Source organism: Euleptes europaea, chromosome 20 (assembly GCF_029931775.1).
Source record: "Euleptes europaea isolate rEulEur1 chromosome 20, rEulEur1.hap1, whole genome shotgun sequence".
In the NCBI taxonomy this organism is placed as follows: Eukaryota; Metazoa; Chordata; class Lepidosauria; order Squamata; family Sphaerodactylidae; genus Euleptes; species Euleptes europaea.
This window is the reverse complement of record NC_079331.1, coordinates 12,935,798-12,952,724: the sequence shown is the minus strand read 5'-3', so window position 1 is coordinate 12,952,724 and position 16,927 is coordinate 12,935,798. Positions and strand designations below refer to the sequence as shown.

General features: G+C 47.1%; 1 protein-coding gene across 1 annotated transcript in view; it reads left to right on the top strand.

Annotated features, from left to right (window-relative positions):
• The window catches only part of LOC130492287 (cell surface hyaluronidase-like), a 108,744-nt gene that overhangs the window by 56,617 nt on the left and 35,200 nt on the right, over positions 1–16,927 (top strand). Inside the window, exons 19-20 of the mRNA XM_056866085.1 lie at positions 2,770–2,985; positions 9,198–9,406. Coding sequence (XP_056722063.1) covers positions 2,770–2,985; positions 9,198–9,406 — 425 coding nt within the window. The remainder of the gene's footprint in view (positions 1–2,769; positions 2,986–9,197; positions 9,407–16,927) is intronic.

The following is a 16,927-nucleotide window of genomic DNA, read 5'->3' as shown; positions in this document are numbered from 1 at the left end:
ATCAACCAAAAGGGAGACTGCAGCCAATAAATCAGAAGGAGATTGAGACTGGGAAGGGCAGCCATGAAGGAGCTAGAAAAGATTTTGAAGTGTAAGGATGTGTCACTGGCCACCAAGACTAGATTAATTCATGCCCTCGTATTCCCTATTACTACGTATGGGTGTGAAAGCAGGACAGTGAAGAATGCTGATAGGAAGAAAATAGATTCCTTTGAAATGTGGTGTTGGAGGAGAACGTTACGGATACCATGGACCACCCAAAAAACAAATTAGTGGGTTCTAGATCAAATCAAGCCTGAACTGACCCTAGAAGCTAAAATGACTAAACTGAAGCTATCGTATTTTGGTCACATTATGAGAAGACAAGAGTCACTGGAAAAGACAGTCATGCTAGGAAAAGTGGGGGGCAGCAGGAAAAGAGGAAGACCCAACAAGAGATGGATTGACTCAATAAAGGAAGCCACAGCCTTCAATTTGCAAGATCTGAGCAAGGCTGTCAAAGATAGGACATTTTGGAGGACTTTCATTCACAGGGTCGCCATGAGTCAGAAGTGACGGCACTTAATACACACACAGAGGGTGAGAAATTATGCAGTTTTGTTCATCGCTGTAAGAAGAGCCCTGCTGGATCAGACCAGCAGTTCGTCCAGCAACCTGTGTCCCCCAGTGGCCATCTAGATGCCTACGGAAGGCCTACGGGCAGGCCACGGTTAGCATTGCCAGGTCCCTCTTCGCCATCGGCAGGAGGTTTTTGGGGCGGAGCCTGAGGAGGGCGTGGTTTGGGGAGGGGAGGGACTTCAGTGCCATAGAGATCAATTGACAAAGCTGCCATTTTTCTCCAGGTGATCTGATCTCTATCAGCTGGAGAGCAGTTGAATTAACAGGAGATCTCCTGCTACTACTTGGCAGTTGGCAACCCTAGCCATGGTGGCAAAATACTTTCAACTATTGGAAGTCCCTAACTAATAATCTAAGGCACATTGCCTCTGAACATGGAGGATCTACTTAGTCTTCATGGTTAATAGCCATTGCTAGGCCCATCTTCCATGATGCTAGGGTTGGCAGCCGTTGTAGCTGGAGATCTGCTATTACAACTGATCTCCAGCTGGTAGAGATCAGTTCACCTGGAGAAAATGGCCGCTTTGGCAATTGGACTCTATGACATGGAAGTCCCTCCCCTTCCCGAACCCTGCCCTCCTCAGGCTCCACCCCTAAAATCTCCAGGTATTTCCCAACTCGGAGCTGGTAACCCTGTCCCTTAGCCACTATGGTATACCAGCTCCCAACTAAACATGTTTCATCTTGCAACTTCAGAATTTCAACAACAACCCTCCACTCCCCAGCATAGAGCAACTGTTTGTTGAAAGTTTCTCCTAGTGGTTGATGCAAACCAGCCGCCCATACCCCATTCAAGCTGTGATTTGCCTGATGAAATATTCTCTTCTCGTGATTGTTTCATACAATCACTTCTGGAGATTTATTTTTACTGACCTCTTTCTGACTGATTTGGAGTGATCAAACTTATGGCAAATCGTTGAGTGGAGATGTAAAAAAAAAATAACATTGCTCAACTGGGCGACTGGATAATTGTTGGGACTAACTAGCCTGTGGGTTAGAAGGCTAAGTCATAAACCAGTCACGTCTTGCTTAATAGCAGTATTAAAAAATTGCTAGCCTGAACCGGGAGTGCTGAACATATTAGCCTACACAAATATTTGGATCCTAGAGGTTTTGTTCCAAAATTTGTCAGCAAGGCTGAAATGCATTTCACAAAGGTAAATATTTTATTTTTCGCTTTGTGGGTTCCATTTTGCTGCCAAGGAATTTGAGGCAACATACGTAGGTTTCCCCAGGCAGTTCTCCACTTCAGTTCCATCTTAGCTTCAACACGGTGGCTGTTTCTACAGGCTCCGATCCATGTAATGTTGCCAACCTCCAGGTCGGGTCTGGAGGTCTCCCAGGAATTACTACTGATCTCCAGATTATAGAGATCAGTTCCCCAGGAGAAAAAGACTGAAGAAGGCTCTAAAGTATTGCAGTTGTCTTATAATGTCTGGGCAGACTGACATTTATTTAGCTATTTTTTTTATTTCTTTGCTTCATTTATACCCCAGCATTCTCAGTGGTGGAGACCCAAGACGGCTCCATTTTATCTTCACAACAACTCTGTGAGGTAGCTTAAGTCATAGAAACATAGAGTTGGAAGGGACCACCAGGGTCATCTAGTCCAACCCCCTGCACAATGCAGGAAATTCACAACTACCCCCCCCAAACCCCCAGTGACCCCTACTACATGCCCAGAAGATGGCCAAGATGCCAAGTCCAGAGTGTGTGACTGACTTGAGGCACCCAGCAATCTTCTATGGCAGAGTGGGGATTTGATCCATTGGTATGATTGGTATGGATGTACACCCCATGCATCGAATGAAATGCTTTGACTTATGCCGGAATAAAATTTGCTAGTCCTTAAGGTGCGCTAGACTTCCGTTTTACTTTTTGCCCACTGAGTGTGTCCATATCACATAAATGGATGTACAGGTGATGGCGTGGCTGAGGTCTAGGTTCTTTGCCAGTGTTGCTCTAGAGATGCCGTTCGTTTCCCCTTGATGGACGCTCGGTACCTTCTAGCACTCTCGTAGCAAATACACCCTTGCTTTAAAAATTTTTCGAGCTCAGAACATTTCCAGGTCTGTCGGAATTCGAAGTATGCCGCAATAACGCAGTAGCTGAAATGAGAATATTTTAATTTTCTTGGCGTTGTTTCCAAAGGTTGGGCTGCGGGTGTTCTTTGGCACACCGGGCGAGTGGTTTGGAGACCACGACAACGACGGGGACAAAATCTCAATTTTCCACGATTTGGATGGTTCCGTGACGGGGTATCCTGGCACCTTTGTGGGAAGAGCAGACAACTATCTGATTCGTCAGCCCGGCTGCCTTACTGTCCCACGGTGGAATGGAATTATATGCTCTGGGAGATATGCACAGGTAACTCTGAATGACTGTTGGGTATCTAGACATGCCTCATGCTTTCAGTGGGTTTCCAGGGGACAGCAATCAATTCTGCATTACTGTAAACAGCACATTTTAATACATACCTGTATTTTTGCTTCTGTGGTCTCTACAAAGCTGTCCTGCCTGGATTACTTGATGGTCCACGGGTTCTCAACAAGGGGGGAATCCCCCCCCCGGGTGGGAATTTTAGGTTCCCCGGGGGGTGGAATTGGGACCACTATTCAGCAAAGTGTGATGCCCTGTAGGTTATGTACAATCTGTAAAATTGTAGTTTGTTTTTAATTTAATCTGCGACATTCAATAAAGTTTATGACTATCTTGGGAAGGGGGGAATTATATTCTGAACAATGGTGAAAGGGGGGAATGGAGCAAAACAAGGTTGAGAGCCACTGTGATAGTATCTTTAACCAGGCACTGTATATATACAAAAGTCCTTTATTGAGTCAATCCATCTCTTGTTGGGTCTTCCTCTTTTCCTGCTGCCCTCAACTTTTCCTAGCATGGCTGTCTTTTCCGGTGACTCTTGTCTTCTCATAATGTGACCAAAATACAACAGCCTCAGTTTAGTCATTTTAGCTTCTAGGGTCAGTTCAGGCTTGATTTGATCTAGAACCCACTGATTTGTGTTTTTTTGGGCCATCCACGGTATCCGTAACCCTCTCCTCCAACACAACATTTCAAAGGAATCTACTTTCTTCCTATCAACTTTCTTCAATGTCCAGCTTTCACACCCATACATAGTAATAGGGAATATGATGGCATGAATTAGCTTGATCTTGATGGCCAGTGACACATCCTTACATTTCAGTCCGTTTTGACTAGTAGCTGTGAATAGCCCTCTCCTCCATGAACATGTCCCCTCCCCTCTTAAAGCCTTCCAACTTGGCAGCCATCACGACATCCTGGGCATGAGGGGCAGTGTTTGGTTTGGCAGCGTAGAAGACAAATTTAGTTTTCCGAAACGCCGTCACTTTCAGGTCCCACTGCAGCACCTGGATTGGTGGGCCCTTTTCCCCCCTTAGCCAAATCGGTGTCACATACATACACTGTGACTTTTAGCCCTGAATGGCATAAAAAGGAGAAATCTAGTCCCGCGGAGCCACGGAGCTTAAAATTGCAGTTTGATCTTGGAAACTCCATGACCCAATGTGCTTTTCTTTCCTCTCCTGCTTGGATCCAGAAGACAAGACCCTGTATTTATCCCTGGCACAGACAGGTGCCACTGCCGCTTTAGTCAATGTGCGTTTTGATCGTTTTATGCTGGGCTTGGTTTTGATCCAAAGATGTGGGCACATATAAGGAACTGATCCCCCCCACAGATGCCATCCATCAAGATCCACTTTTTCCCCTCTTCCTTCACCATTTGAATGTTAGAATACAGTGGTTTTCCGAGTTCCGGATGTAACCTTGATAGACCATAGGTCTGACACTGTGAGAGCCAGCGTGGTTGAGCGGTTAAGAGCGACGGACTCTAATCTGCAGAGTCCCCACTCCTCCACACGAGCGGCGGACTCTAATCTGGAGAACCCGGTTTGATTTCCCACTCCTCCACATGAGCGGCGGAGGCTAATCTGGTGAATGGGATTTGTTTCCCTGCTCCTAGACAGGAAGCCAGCTGGGTGACTTTGAGCAAGTCACTGCTCTCTTCGAGCTGTCTCAGCCCCACCTACCTCACAGGGTGTCTGTTGTGGGGAGGGGAAGGGAAGGTGATTGTAAGCCGGGTTGAGTCTCCCTTAAGTGGTAGAGAAAGTCGGCATATAAAAACCAACTCTTCTTCTCCTCTACCTCCTCCTCCTCCTTCTTCGCCTCCTTCTTCTTGTATTCTGAGCAGTTGATAGAATGGCATACTTTTTCTAGCTCACCACCAATCCTTAGGGGCAGTGGATGCTAAGAAGCCCTTTTCTAGCTCACCACCAATCCTTAGGGACAGTGGATGCTAAGAAGCCCTTTCCCCCAACCATTTTCTCATCCGTTTTTTCTTCCTCCTCCCCCCACTCCGTGCATACCTATTATGCACCACACCTGGAGTCTGGCTTGTTGATGAGCAGATGAAACTTTGGGGTGGGGTCAAAAAAGGAGAGGCTGAAATTACATTTTCTCCCCAGTGGGTTGCAGACAGCCAGAGGGCATCTCCATATTGCACCCAGGCGAAGGTGTGTTAAAGGCACAGGAGTCAGGCCGAGGGGGGAAAGGCCACACATTTTTCTACATGGGTGTGTCGCTGCCGGGGGTGGTAGTGGTGGTGGCTTGTTTGGCACCAAGAGCCCTGTATATAAGCACTAATCATTCGACTGGGTTTGTTGTCATGAGACATCATATGCACATGCGCAGGTTTCCCCACTGTAAGATCTATGACCTTAGGAGATCACGAGAGGGAGGGCATCTTGGCCATCTTCTGAGCATGGAGTAGTGGTAACTGGGTGTGTGTGGGGAGGTAGTTGTGAATTTCCTGCATTGTGCAGAGGGTTGGACTAGATGACCCTGGTGGTCCCTTCCAGCTCTATGAATCTCTGATCAGACTACTTGGTCGTGCCAACACAAAACGCTGAAAATGAATACACAGATTTAGATGCAACCGTTTAGAAATAAGCTGCACGTTGGGAAGTGGAAAATGGCCTTGATTATAATCCTTGAAATCTTGCGTATCTTGGCTACAGTTAGAAATGAAGTCAGCCGGGAAATATTTCCAACCAACCGCAAAACCTACCTTTTTTTAAAATGCTGCTTGTACCACTTACTGTATCCTTTGACAAAGAAGCAGTAATTGTTCTTTCTTTCTCTAAAGCTTAGAAGCACGGCGTTTAAAGGCCAGCTGACTGGGACTGAGGCTGTCGGTTAATAACTGCATCGCTTCTTGTGGTTAAAATTACTGCTGTTAGGGTTTTCCTGCAGGCTTCTGGTCTTTTCACAGATGGGTGACAAGCCAGAATTCAAATAAGTAAAGCTTTCCCCCAGGTTAACTTCATGGATAAAGCTGTATCTGTTGACTTTCTGTCTGCAGTGTGGCAAATTGGAGGCCGTCCAAAATGCACCAACCTCCTTAGATCATTTAGGGGAGCAATGCTATGCACGTCTACTCGGAATCCTGCTCAGATGTACCCAGTGGGGCTTACTCCTGGGAAAGTGTCCTTAGGGTTGCCCTGCAGGCATCATAAAAGCAGAATAGTTAATAGCTCAAACTGTGCTTCTGCCTCAAAGAAAGAATAGTATAGGAATGTGTTACAGGAACTGTGTGAGTTGTCTGGATTGGGCCCTGGTTGCCGGAGGCATTTGGGTGGGTGGGTGCCTTTGTCATTCACAATTTGCATCATTTGCTGTTGAAAATGCGATGTGAACAAGCCGGGGGGAGGGGGGCTGCGGTTTGCACTCCCCCCTCCTCTCCTCACGTGGAGATCAGCTAAGTAGAGGTTTCCAGGTTCATGGCGAACGATGGGTTTTGCTTGCCAAGGCAATCCATGATGCCAAACTAAGAATAAAGCCCCTCCTTTGGGCCTTGTTTGGCGTAACGCAAACTCAGAATTTAACGGCAAGCCACCGATAGCTGCGGCACCTGGCCCAAACCGACACTTTGATGAAAGTCTGCAGTTTGGGGGGAGGCTGGGTAACTTAACTGGGGAATGGGTAGGTAGGGAATAGGTTAAGAATCCCCACCGATGCTCCCTTGTCATGCCCTGTCCTGTAATTTGCCATTCAAGAGAAATACAGGGTTTCCTTCCTAAAGTGGAATTCCTTGCTCGCTTTTTACAAAATAGCGCCAGAAAGGGATTTGTCCACTGTCTCCTTCATAGAATCATAGAGTTGGAAGGGGCCATAGAGGCCATCTAGTCCAACCCCCGCTCAATGCAGGATCAGCCTAGAGCATCCCCGACAAGTGCTTGTCCAGCCTCTACTTAAAGACTGCCAGTGAAAGGGAGCTCACCACCTCCCTAGGCAGCCCATTCCACTGTTGAACAACTCTTACTGTAAATATCTAATGGGTACCTCTCCATCTGCAATATAAACCCATTATTGCAAGTCCTCTCCTCTGCTGCCAACAGGAACAGCTCCCTGCCCTCCTCGAAGTGACAACTCTTCAAATACTTCAAGAGAGCAATCGTGTGTCCCCCCAACCTCCTCTTCTCCAGACTGAACATTCCCAACTCCCTCAGCCTTTCCTCGTAGGGCTTGGTCTCCAGGGCTCCTGGTCATCCCCGTCGCTCTCCTCTGCGCCCGCTCGATCCTGTCCACACCCTGTCCACAGCCTCCAGAACTGCACACAGCACTCCAGGTGCAGCGGGACTATGACACCTTGCGATTTGGATGTTGCGCCTCTGTCGACGCACCCCAAGATCGCATTCGCTTTTTTTTTTTGGGTTCGCTGCATCACACTGGTCCCCTTTCCCCCTGCTCCCCTTCCCCCTGCACAATGGAGCGTGTTGCTTTAGAAGCGATTTCAGAAACGATTTCTTCCCCCCCTCGTGGAAGCCCGGTTTCTGCTCAGATCGATTTCCCAGGCCTTCGACTGGTCTGAACTCTTTGCATGCCATCTGTGGGAGTGTTCCCGCCTTCGCTTGGAAAGAACTTGAAAGGAGAGGGGGAAACCGGCTTCTACATGCCCTCCAAATGTTTATTCTAATCATCATTAGAATATATATATATATATATATATATATATATAATTTAGGACTTGTTGTGGCTCACGGCTGAGTCAAATACATGTGAACAGAGCGGAGAGGTGCCTGCTTATTTTTAGGTTGCCGGGGCTCTGCCAAACCTACGCTGCATGTTAACACGCTAATGGTTTTGCCAGAGCTTTTCTGTTAGCGCTTAGGAGTTTATCCAGCCACGCTCTCTAGGTCTGCACGTCAAGGGAAGAGTACAAGCTCCATGATAGTCCAACTGGGAGGGCGCAATAAGGCGTTTGCTTCTACCAAGAGCCAATCTTGGTAAAAACAAGCGTTGGCATTTTTAACAGATCCGCTAGTGCTAAGAAGTCCACCAAAGTTACTGGCCAAGAAGTCCACCAAAGTTACTGGGAGCCAGTGTGGTGTAGCTGCGGACTGTGATCTGGAGAACCCGGTTCAGTTTCCCCGCTCCTACACGTACAGCCTGCTGGGCGACCTTGGGCGAGTCACAGTTCTCTCCGAACTCTCTCAGTCCCGCCTACCTCACAAGGGGTCTGTTGCGGGGAAGGGAAGGTGGATTGTAAGCCACTTTGAGACTCCTTTTGGTGGAGAAAAGCGGGGTATAAAAACCAACTCTTCTTCTTACAAATGGAGAAAGGGGAATCTCAATTTGCTTTTTAGTGGAGTTCTGTTGTCCAGTTGTTGGGAAATAGTTTGTTCTTTTCCCAGGGGAGTATCTCTGTATGACACCAGGAAAGGTGTTGGTGGGCACTACATTGAGGACCCCTGCTATAGATCGTCATCTTGTTTGTGGCTTCCTAGAGGCACCTGGTTGGCCCCTGTGTGAACAGACTGCTGGACTTGATGGGCCTTGGTCTGATCCAGCAGGGCTTTCCTTATGTTCTTATGTTCTTATCATTCTGCAATGCTGTTCTGTCTTAGCCCGGAAACGGAGGGGGGGCTGTAAATCCTAGCCCATTTTTCTGCATTTGGATGATAGAATACAATCTGACTCATTCTGCAAGAACCATTCCCCTCCGCCGCCCGGTATCTCAGGGGGCGGCAGGTTGCTTCCTTTCCCAAGGGGGTGTTTGTTGCAGTGTCTTGTGTCGTAATTGTGAATGATGAACGATGAACGCAAAGTTGGAAGGCGTCCGCTGGCTTAAAACACTGGTTGCGCCAAGCTCCTTTGCGATATGATCCAACGCTTATTGGGACAGCAGAGTTTGGTTGGCTTCACTTCACAGCGTGGTGTAGTGGTTAAGAGCAGTGGTTTGGAGCGGTGGACTCTGATCTGGAGAACCGAGTTTTATTCCCCACTCCTCCACATGAGTGGTGGAGGCTAATCTGGTGAACAGGGTTGGTTTCCCCACTCCTCCACACGAAGCCACCTTGGGCTAGTCACAATTCTCTTAGAGCTCTCTTAGCCCTGCCTACCTCACAGGGTGCCTGTTGTGGGGAGGGGAAGGGAAGGTGATTGTAAGCCGGTTTGATTATTAAATGTAGAGAAAGTCGGCATATAAAAACCAACTCTTCGCCTTCTCTTTCTCCTCCTCTCTCCCCCACCCCTTTCCTCTTTAGCTCTATGTTCAGGCCAGATGTCCCGAGAATCTGACCTTATCGATCGCCAGAGCGACGTACCATTCCCATCCTCTGAGGCTACGCGGAGTGCATCGAGGGGTCTCATACCAACAGTACCAACCGGTGGTGATGCTGGGTCAATCGTATATCGTCCAGTGGGATGGCAGAGCCCCAGAGGAGGTCATTCTTTACCTGGTCAACTTCCACAGGTAGCCACAGAAAGGGCGTGGCTGGATGGGTTCTGGGCTATGTTGGACAGCACATTAAGCTCTAGAGCAATGATTCCCAACCTGGGGTACGTGTACCCACAGGGGACATTTAGGGGTATGTGAAAAAAACCGAATAATGGCGGAAACATAAAATTGAAATAACAGCAACTATATTAATTACAAACATTTTGGAAATATGAAGGGGCTGTGGCTTAGCGGTGGAGCATCTGCTTGGCATGCAGAAGGTCCCAGGTTCAATCCCTGGCATCTCCAGTTAAAGGGACTAGTCAAGCAGGTGATGTTATGGAAAAGGGGTCTGACTCAGTATAAGGCAGCTTCATGAAGATAATAAATAGTAATGTTGTCGTTTGTTTGGGGGAAGCCGCTACACTCCTGTAGCGGTGCTTGCAATGAAGGTTTCTGTCGGGAGGGGCTGTGGCTCAGTGGTAGAGCATCTGCTTGGCATGTAGAAGGTCCCAGGTTCTGTCCTCGGCATCTCCAGTTAAAGGGACTAGGCAAGTAGGTGATGTCAAAGACCCCTGCCTGAGACCCTGGAGAGCTGCTGCTGCTCTGCCAATACTGACTTTGATGGACCAAGGGTCTGATTCAGTATAAGGCAGCTTCATGTGTTCATGGGTACAATTTATAGAAATGAGCTGCCAAAGGCGTACGCGAGTGAAAAAAAGATTGGGAACCGCTGCTCTAGAGCTATTCCAAGTTCCTGCCGACTCTGTTTCATTTTTGGCCTTTATATATAAAAAAATTGACATGAACAAAAGACCAAAAGGAAAAAAGGCCTCTGTTTTTACTTTCTCTGCCATCTCTCTGATGTTCAAAGTTGCTTCTCCTTCCAGTAATTTTTTTTTTTTTTTAAAGAGGACATTCAAGTTTACTGTTGGCATTCTGGCTCCAGGATCAAAATCCAGCCGATCTTTGGCACGCGCTTTCTCATTAGTTTACTTTAGCTGCCGTGCTCATAATTCCCCCCCCCCATCGCTCTTTGCAAAGGGCAGCGGTGGTTCCGAGGGCATATGGAGAGCTGCGTTTCCCCCCTGTAATATAAACACCGAGATTGCTATTTAATTCTTCTGTTATATAAGAGCTTGAAAACACCCGTCTTTTCCCTGCTGAAATACTTCAGAACTGACACACGACTCTCCGGGACTGCGCTCCATCTCGGATTCCTTTCCGTTTCTGTTATATAAGCTAGGATGATACCCAGTTAGAAACCATCTTTTTTATCCCCCCCTTTTTAATTTAATTGTTCAGTGTCGTACAGATTGAACAGTGCCTTGACTCAGACGGATTGACAAGTCCTGACTTTCTTTTGCATACCTCTTTGCTTTGGAGTAGATTCTCGATTCAGAGCAATCCAGTGCTTTCCGTTTGGGGCCGGGGGGTGGGGAGCCGGGGTGTGTGTGTAGCCAGCCTGTTCTGAAAGCGAGGCAGCGAGAATCCAGCTTTGCCTTCTCAATCAATCAAACGACCTTTAGTGGCATATTCTCCGAAATATAGCATAGACGGAACACATAAATCCTCATTCCATCCATTTCCCATATAAATGTGATTTAAACTTCGATCCTAGTCTTGACGACTTCCGCCGAAAATTCCACCACCTTTAATGTGACTTCAGGGATAGAAGAAGAAGAAGAAGTTGGTTTTTATATGCCAGCTTTCTCTACCACTTAAGGGAGACTCAAACCAGCTTACAATCCCCTTCTCCTCCCCACAACAGACACCCTGTGAGGTAGGTGGGGCTGAGAGAGTGTGACTAGACCAAGGTCACCCAGCTGGCTTCGTGTGTAGGAGTGGGGAAACCAATCCAGTTCACCAGATTAGCCTCCTTCACTCATGTGGAGGAGGGGGGAATCAAACCCAGTTCTCCAGATCAGACTCTACCGCTCCAAACCACCGCCCTTAACCACTACACCACACTGGCTCTCATTCATTAAAAACTGGCATATGGAAGTTTCGTGGCTAGATTTCATTTTATCAATCAAGAGTAAAATTGTCATGCAGAAGACAATGTATGATTATATGCCGAAGTGTATCATGTTGACTCAAACCGCATAAACATATTCTTTTCTCAAAGGGGGTATTTTTAAACCTACCCTTTTAATACCTCCGAGGGGAGGGCAGTAAGTCTGGCGAGCGTAAAAGCCCTCCGCTGTGCCTTCTGGTGGCATTTTTTTCAAGCTTTTTTGAAAGATAAAACGTTGAGTCCAGGGGTAGCTTTCCGCCGTCAACTTGCAGCCGGCTTATGGCGACTCCTTATGGGGTCTTCAAGGCAAGAGACGTTCAGAGGTGGTTTGCCATTGCCTGCCTCTGCGATCACGTCCCTGGTATTCCTTGGAGGTCTCCCATCCAAATACTAGCCAGGGTCAAGGCTGAGAGTGTGTGACTGGCCCAAGGTCACCCAGCAAGCTTCCAAGGCGCGAGTGGGGATTTGAACCTGGGTGCCCCAGATTCTAGTCCAATGCAGTAATCGCACGCAGAAGGTCCCAGGTTCAACCCCAGCATCTCCAGTTAGACAAGTAGGTGATGTTGAAGACCTCTGTCTGAGACCCTGGCAAGCCGCTGCCCGACTGAGTAGACAGTACTGATGAACCAAGTAGACAGTACTGAGTAGACAGTACTGATGAACCAAGACAGTACTGATGAACCAAGTACTGATTCAATATAAGGCAGCTTCATGTGTTCACCACGCTGGCTCCTGAAAAGTTCTTCTAGTTTTTTCTTCTTATTATTCCTGGTTTAAGTGGGAATGATTGTTGTGGTAATGTACGTGAAGTAGCTGGAAGACACTGAATTTGTTTTGCTCATGACCTGTTGGTCCATGAGCATAAAGGATGGAATAAAGGAATAAAGGAAAGCTGGAAGACTCTAGAGAGCTCAATAAACACCTTGTTTTACGGGCTGCACATACAATGCAGGTTGGAAGGACGAAACAAGCTTCTATTTTTTTACGTAGTATGTACAATACTTTTTTGTACTGTACTGTACTGCAGTACTTTTTTTGTTCTAAATCTACTGCCGTTCGGTTTCATGGACCGACCTGAGTTCTAGTATTATGGGAGAGGGGGAACAGTTCTCTTAATCCTCTTCTTCTATACCACGCATAGTTTTATTGACCTCAACCACGTCGCCCCCTCAGTCAGCTAAACTGAAAAGCCATAGATGCTTTAAGCCTTGCCTCATAGGGCAGGGACTCCAATGCTGTGATTATTTTGGCTGCTCTTTTCTTCACTTTCTCCAACTCTTCCAATATCTGTTCTGAGATGTGACATCCGGAACTCTACACCATATTCTGAATTTGGCGGAACCAAGAACTTGTGCAAGGGCATTTCTCAGTTGGCACTTTTAATCTCAGTCCCCTAGCCCGGAATTTGCCTTTTTTTAAATTGCCTCTGCTAACTGAGTTGACGTTTTCAACAAGCTATTTCCCTGATCTAGATGTTCCAGGCTAGCCCGATCTAGTCAGATCTCCCAGGGTTGTCTCTGGCTAGTAGGGGAAGGGCTGTGGCTCAGTGGTAGAGCATCTGCTTGGCATGCAGAAGGTCCCAGGTTCAATCCCTGGCATCACCAGTTAAAGGGACTAGGCAGGTAGGTGATGTGAAAGACCCCTGCCTGAGACCCTGGAGAGCCGCTGCCGGTTTGAGTAGACAATACTGACTTTGATGGACCTAGGGTCTGATTCAGTATAAGGCAGCTTCATGTGTTCAATACAATAATTTTGGGAGGAGCCGTGGCTCAGTGATAGAGCATCTGCTTGGCATACAGAAGGTCCCAGGTTCAATCCCCAGCATCTCCAGTTAAAGGGACTAGGCAAGTAGGCGATGTGAAAGACCTCCGCCTGAGACCCTGGAGAGCGGGTGCCGGTCTCAGTAGACAATACTGACTTTGATGGACCAAGGGTCTGATTCAGTATAAGGCAGCTTCATGTGTTTGTGTGAGTATTCGGATGGGAGTCCACCAAGGAAGTCCAGGGTCACTACGGAGAAGCAGACAATGACAAACCACCTCTGAACATCTCTTGCCTTGAAAACCCTATGGGGGTCACTATAAGTCAGCTGCAACTTGATGGCTCTTCCCCCCCACCATCCCCCACAGCCCCAAGACCTTTTTGGGGGGTGGGGTCATAATCACCAGACCAGCCTCCATCAGTTTGTATGTGAAATTAGGATTTATCTTTCCACCCCGACATGCAACACTATCTCCAAAACAGGACCCAAAACCGATCTTGCAGAACCGAGAGGAGTTTAAAGCAACAGGTATACAAGAATTGTAAAGGGAAAGAGAATAGTATGGGGTTGCATGTGACTCTTAGTTTGCTTAAAGGGCCACATCGCTGTTCCTTTTTAGAATGGAAAGAGGGAGCTTGTTTCGAGATGCCAACCGGGCTAGACAAGCTGGGATCGTTCGAATCTGACTTGGCAAACAATGCGGCTGATAATTAATCCCGAGACACCATTGCTTTGGACAGAGGGGGAAAAAATGTGTAAAATGCAGATTGTGCAAAACCGTGATGTGTGATTGATGGGGCTTAATAGCAGTCTCCTGGCCTTTCTAAGTGCAGCTTGATAGAATCATTAAGCTATTTTTTTCCTCCGCACCGTGGACTGCGATAGCGGGGGATGCTGATGTTTCGGAGAACGCTGCCTCGGTGTTTCTGGAGTACACATTCAGCATTGGCTAAGAAAAGGCCATTGGGGAAATAAAAGAATTTGATAATGGGGTTTAGGCTGTTCCCAGGGTCATCTGTAATCTTGACACTAAGGCTTATGTGGTTTGCTTCTCTGCCATAGGTGGAAATGCCAAGAAATCCTCCAGAGTAACAGAAGGATAGAGTGAATTAGATGGAATGGATTGTTAAGTGGGATACCGTTAAATAGTTGATACTAGTTGATGATCAGGACTCTTGAATTAACTACATTAAGAAAAGCCCTGCTGGATAAGACCAAGGCCCATTGAGTCCAGCAGTCTGTTCACCCAGTGGCCAACCAGGTGCCTCTAGGAAGCCCACAAGCAAGACGACTGCAGCATCATCGTCCTGCCTGTATTCCACAGCACCTAATATAACAGGCATGCTCCTCTGATACTGGATAGAATAGGAATGCATCATGACTAGTAGCCATTTTGACTAGTAGCCATGGGTAGCCCTCTCCTCCATGAACACGTCCAGTCCCCTCTTCAAGCCTTCCAAGTTGGCAGCCATCACCAGATCCTGGGGCAGGGAGTTTCACAGTTTAACTAGGTGCTGTGTGAAGAAATACTTCCTTTTATCGGTTTTGAATTCTGAATAGGTTTTCAGTTGGCCAGGAAGTGCAAGCTCAGTGACTGAATAACCCCTTCTTAATGGGCTGATTCACATATTACAGAGTACCCAGGTTGGGTCTGGGTGTCCTGTGTCCTAGGCTCCATCTACACCTTTTGCAGTCTTTGTATGTGTTGGGCGAATGGCCACAGCACGCAGGGGAGCGCGTCCGTAGCCTCCCCCACCGTGCTATTTCACATCCTCAAAACTCTCCATTGAGCTGCTGTTGGCTCCATTTCACAATGTGTAGCTGCGTTAACTAACGTGTTTTTTAGAACAGAGCCAATAAGCGGATCCATGGGGCAGTTTTTTGGAAGCGAGAATGGCATGGGGTGGTAGGCTAAAGCTCCTTTTTCCTGCATGCTGAAAAAAAAAAGGCAGTGTGTGTCTGGGAGGCACAAAAACTCCCATGGCACATGTGATACAAACACCTTTTGTTGTTCCCCAGGAGGGACTGTGGCTCAGTGGGAGAGCATCTGCTTGGCATGCAGAAGGTCCCAGGTTCAATCCTTGGCATCTCCAGTTAAAGGGACCAGGCAAGGAGGTGATGTGAAAGACCTTTGCCTGAGACCCTGGAGAGCTGCTGCTGGTCTGAGTAGACAATATTGACTTTGATGGACCAAAGGTCTGATTCAGTAGAAGGCAGCTTCATGTGTTCGTGTGTTTGAACTGTGTAGTGGAGCCCTCAGACATGAGTTATGGATTCTCCTCAGTTCCCTCATGTGCTGTGCATGATGCAGACCAATAATGCATGTGGGTTTCCCCAGTGGGCAAAATAGCCCACCCTTTGGATTGTTGTAGGTCAAGAAACTGATCAGGAAGAAGGTAGACATTTCTTCTCCATATGTGTAATGGTTCAATCAAAATTAGGACTTGCACATGTGGGATTTGAGGACAACCCATGGCTAAACACGTGACTATTAGTCAAAGTGGGAATTCTGGCCCCCAGCTGTAATCCGTAATGTGTGAATCAGTTATTTTTAAAAATATAGACACATATGTAGCATAAGCAACCATATATGTAAATTTGCCACTTGTGGTAACTCTTGGATGGTAGTTTTCTCCCCCCCCCAAAAAAAGTTGTGTTGTGGGACTTGTTGTGTGTGTGTGTGTTAAGTGCCGTCAAGTTGTTTCCTACTCATGGCGACCCTATGAATCAATGTCCTCCAAAGGGTCCTATCCTTAACAGCCTTGCTCAGATCTTGCAAATTGAGGGCTGTGGCTTCCTTTATGGAGTCCATCCATCTCTTGTTGGGTCTTCCTTTTTTCCTGCTGCCCTCCACTTTTCCTAGCATGATTGTCTTTTCTAGTGACTCTTGTCTTCTCATAATATGTCCAAAGTGCGACAGCCTCAGTTTAGTCATTTTAGCTTCTAGGGTCAGTTCAGGCTTGATTTGATCTAAAACCCACTGATTTGTTTTTTGGGCGGTCCAGGGACTTGTTACACAGAAAAAAAATATGTTTTTTGTTAGGTGAGCAAAACATTCTGGCAAAAGTTTGAATTGTGATACGTGGAGGTAATCCTCGCGCAATTCAAACATTTCTTGATCCTGTTCCATAGGGCAAAGGGGACATAAGATAACATTGGCACAAGCGCGTAGACTTCTGATTGGAATTTTAATTGCGCGGAATAAATGTAGACCTCTGTAGAGCTGATTGCAATACTCCAGTGTCTGTTCTTGGCGAACGTCGAGCATGTCCAAAGGCCTCAAATCTATACATGATGTTGGAACCAGTCTCTTTGCTGGCTCAAGTGTACCATCATCATATATCTAATAACAAGGGGTGGCTCCGCTGTGAGGATTAAAAAATCCACACTGTGGGTCCACCAAGAGCTGAGGTATGGGTTTCTGAAAATCGGGGGAGACCACTCATTTTCAGAAAAACCTCAATCGTTGCAAAGGGAAAGACGGAGAAGGAACACCCCCCCCCCAAAAAAAATGCAAGCAAAGCAAATAGGGTTGCCAGGTCCCTCTTCGCCACCGGCGGGAGGTTTTTGGGATGGAGACTGAGGAGGGTGGAGTTTAGGGAGGGGAGGGACTTCAATGCCATAGAGTCCAATTGCCAAAGTAGCCATTTTATCCAGGTGAACTGATCTCTATCAGCTGGAGATCAGTTGTAATAGCAGGAGATCTATTGCCACCACCTGGAGGCTGGCAACCCTAAAAGCAATGTACGTATAATTGCAGGCTTCACAACTAGGAACA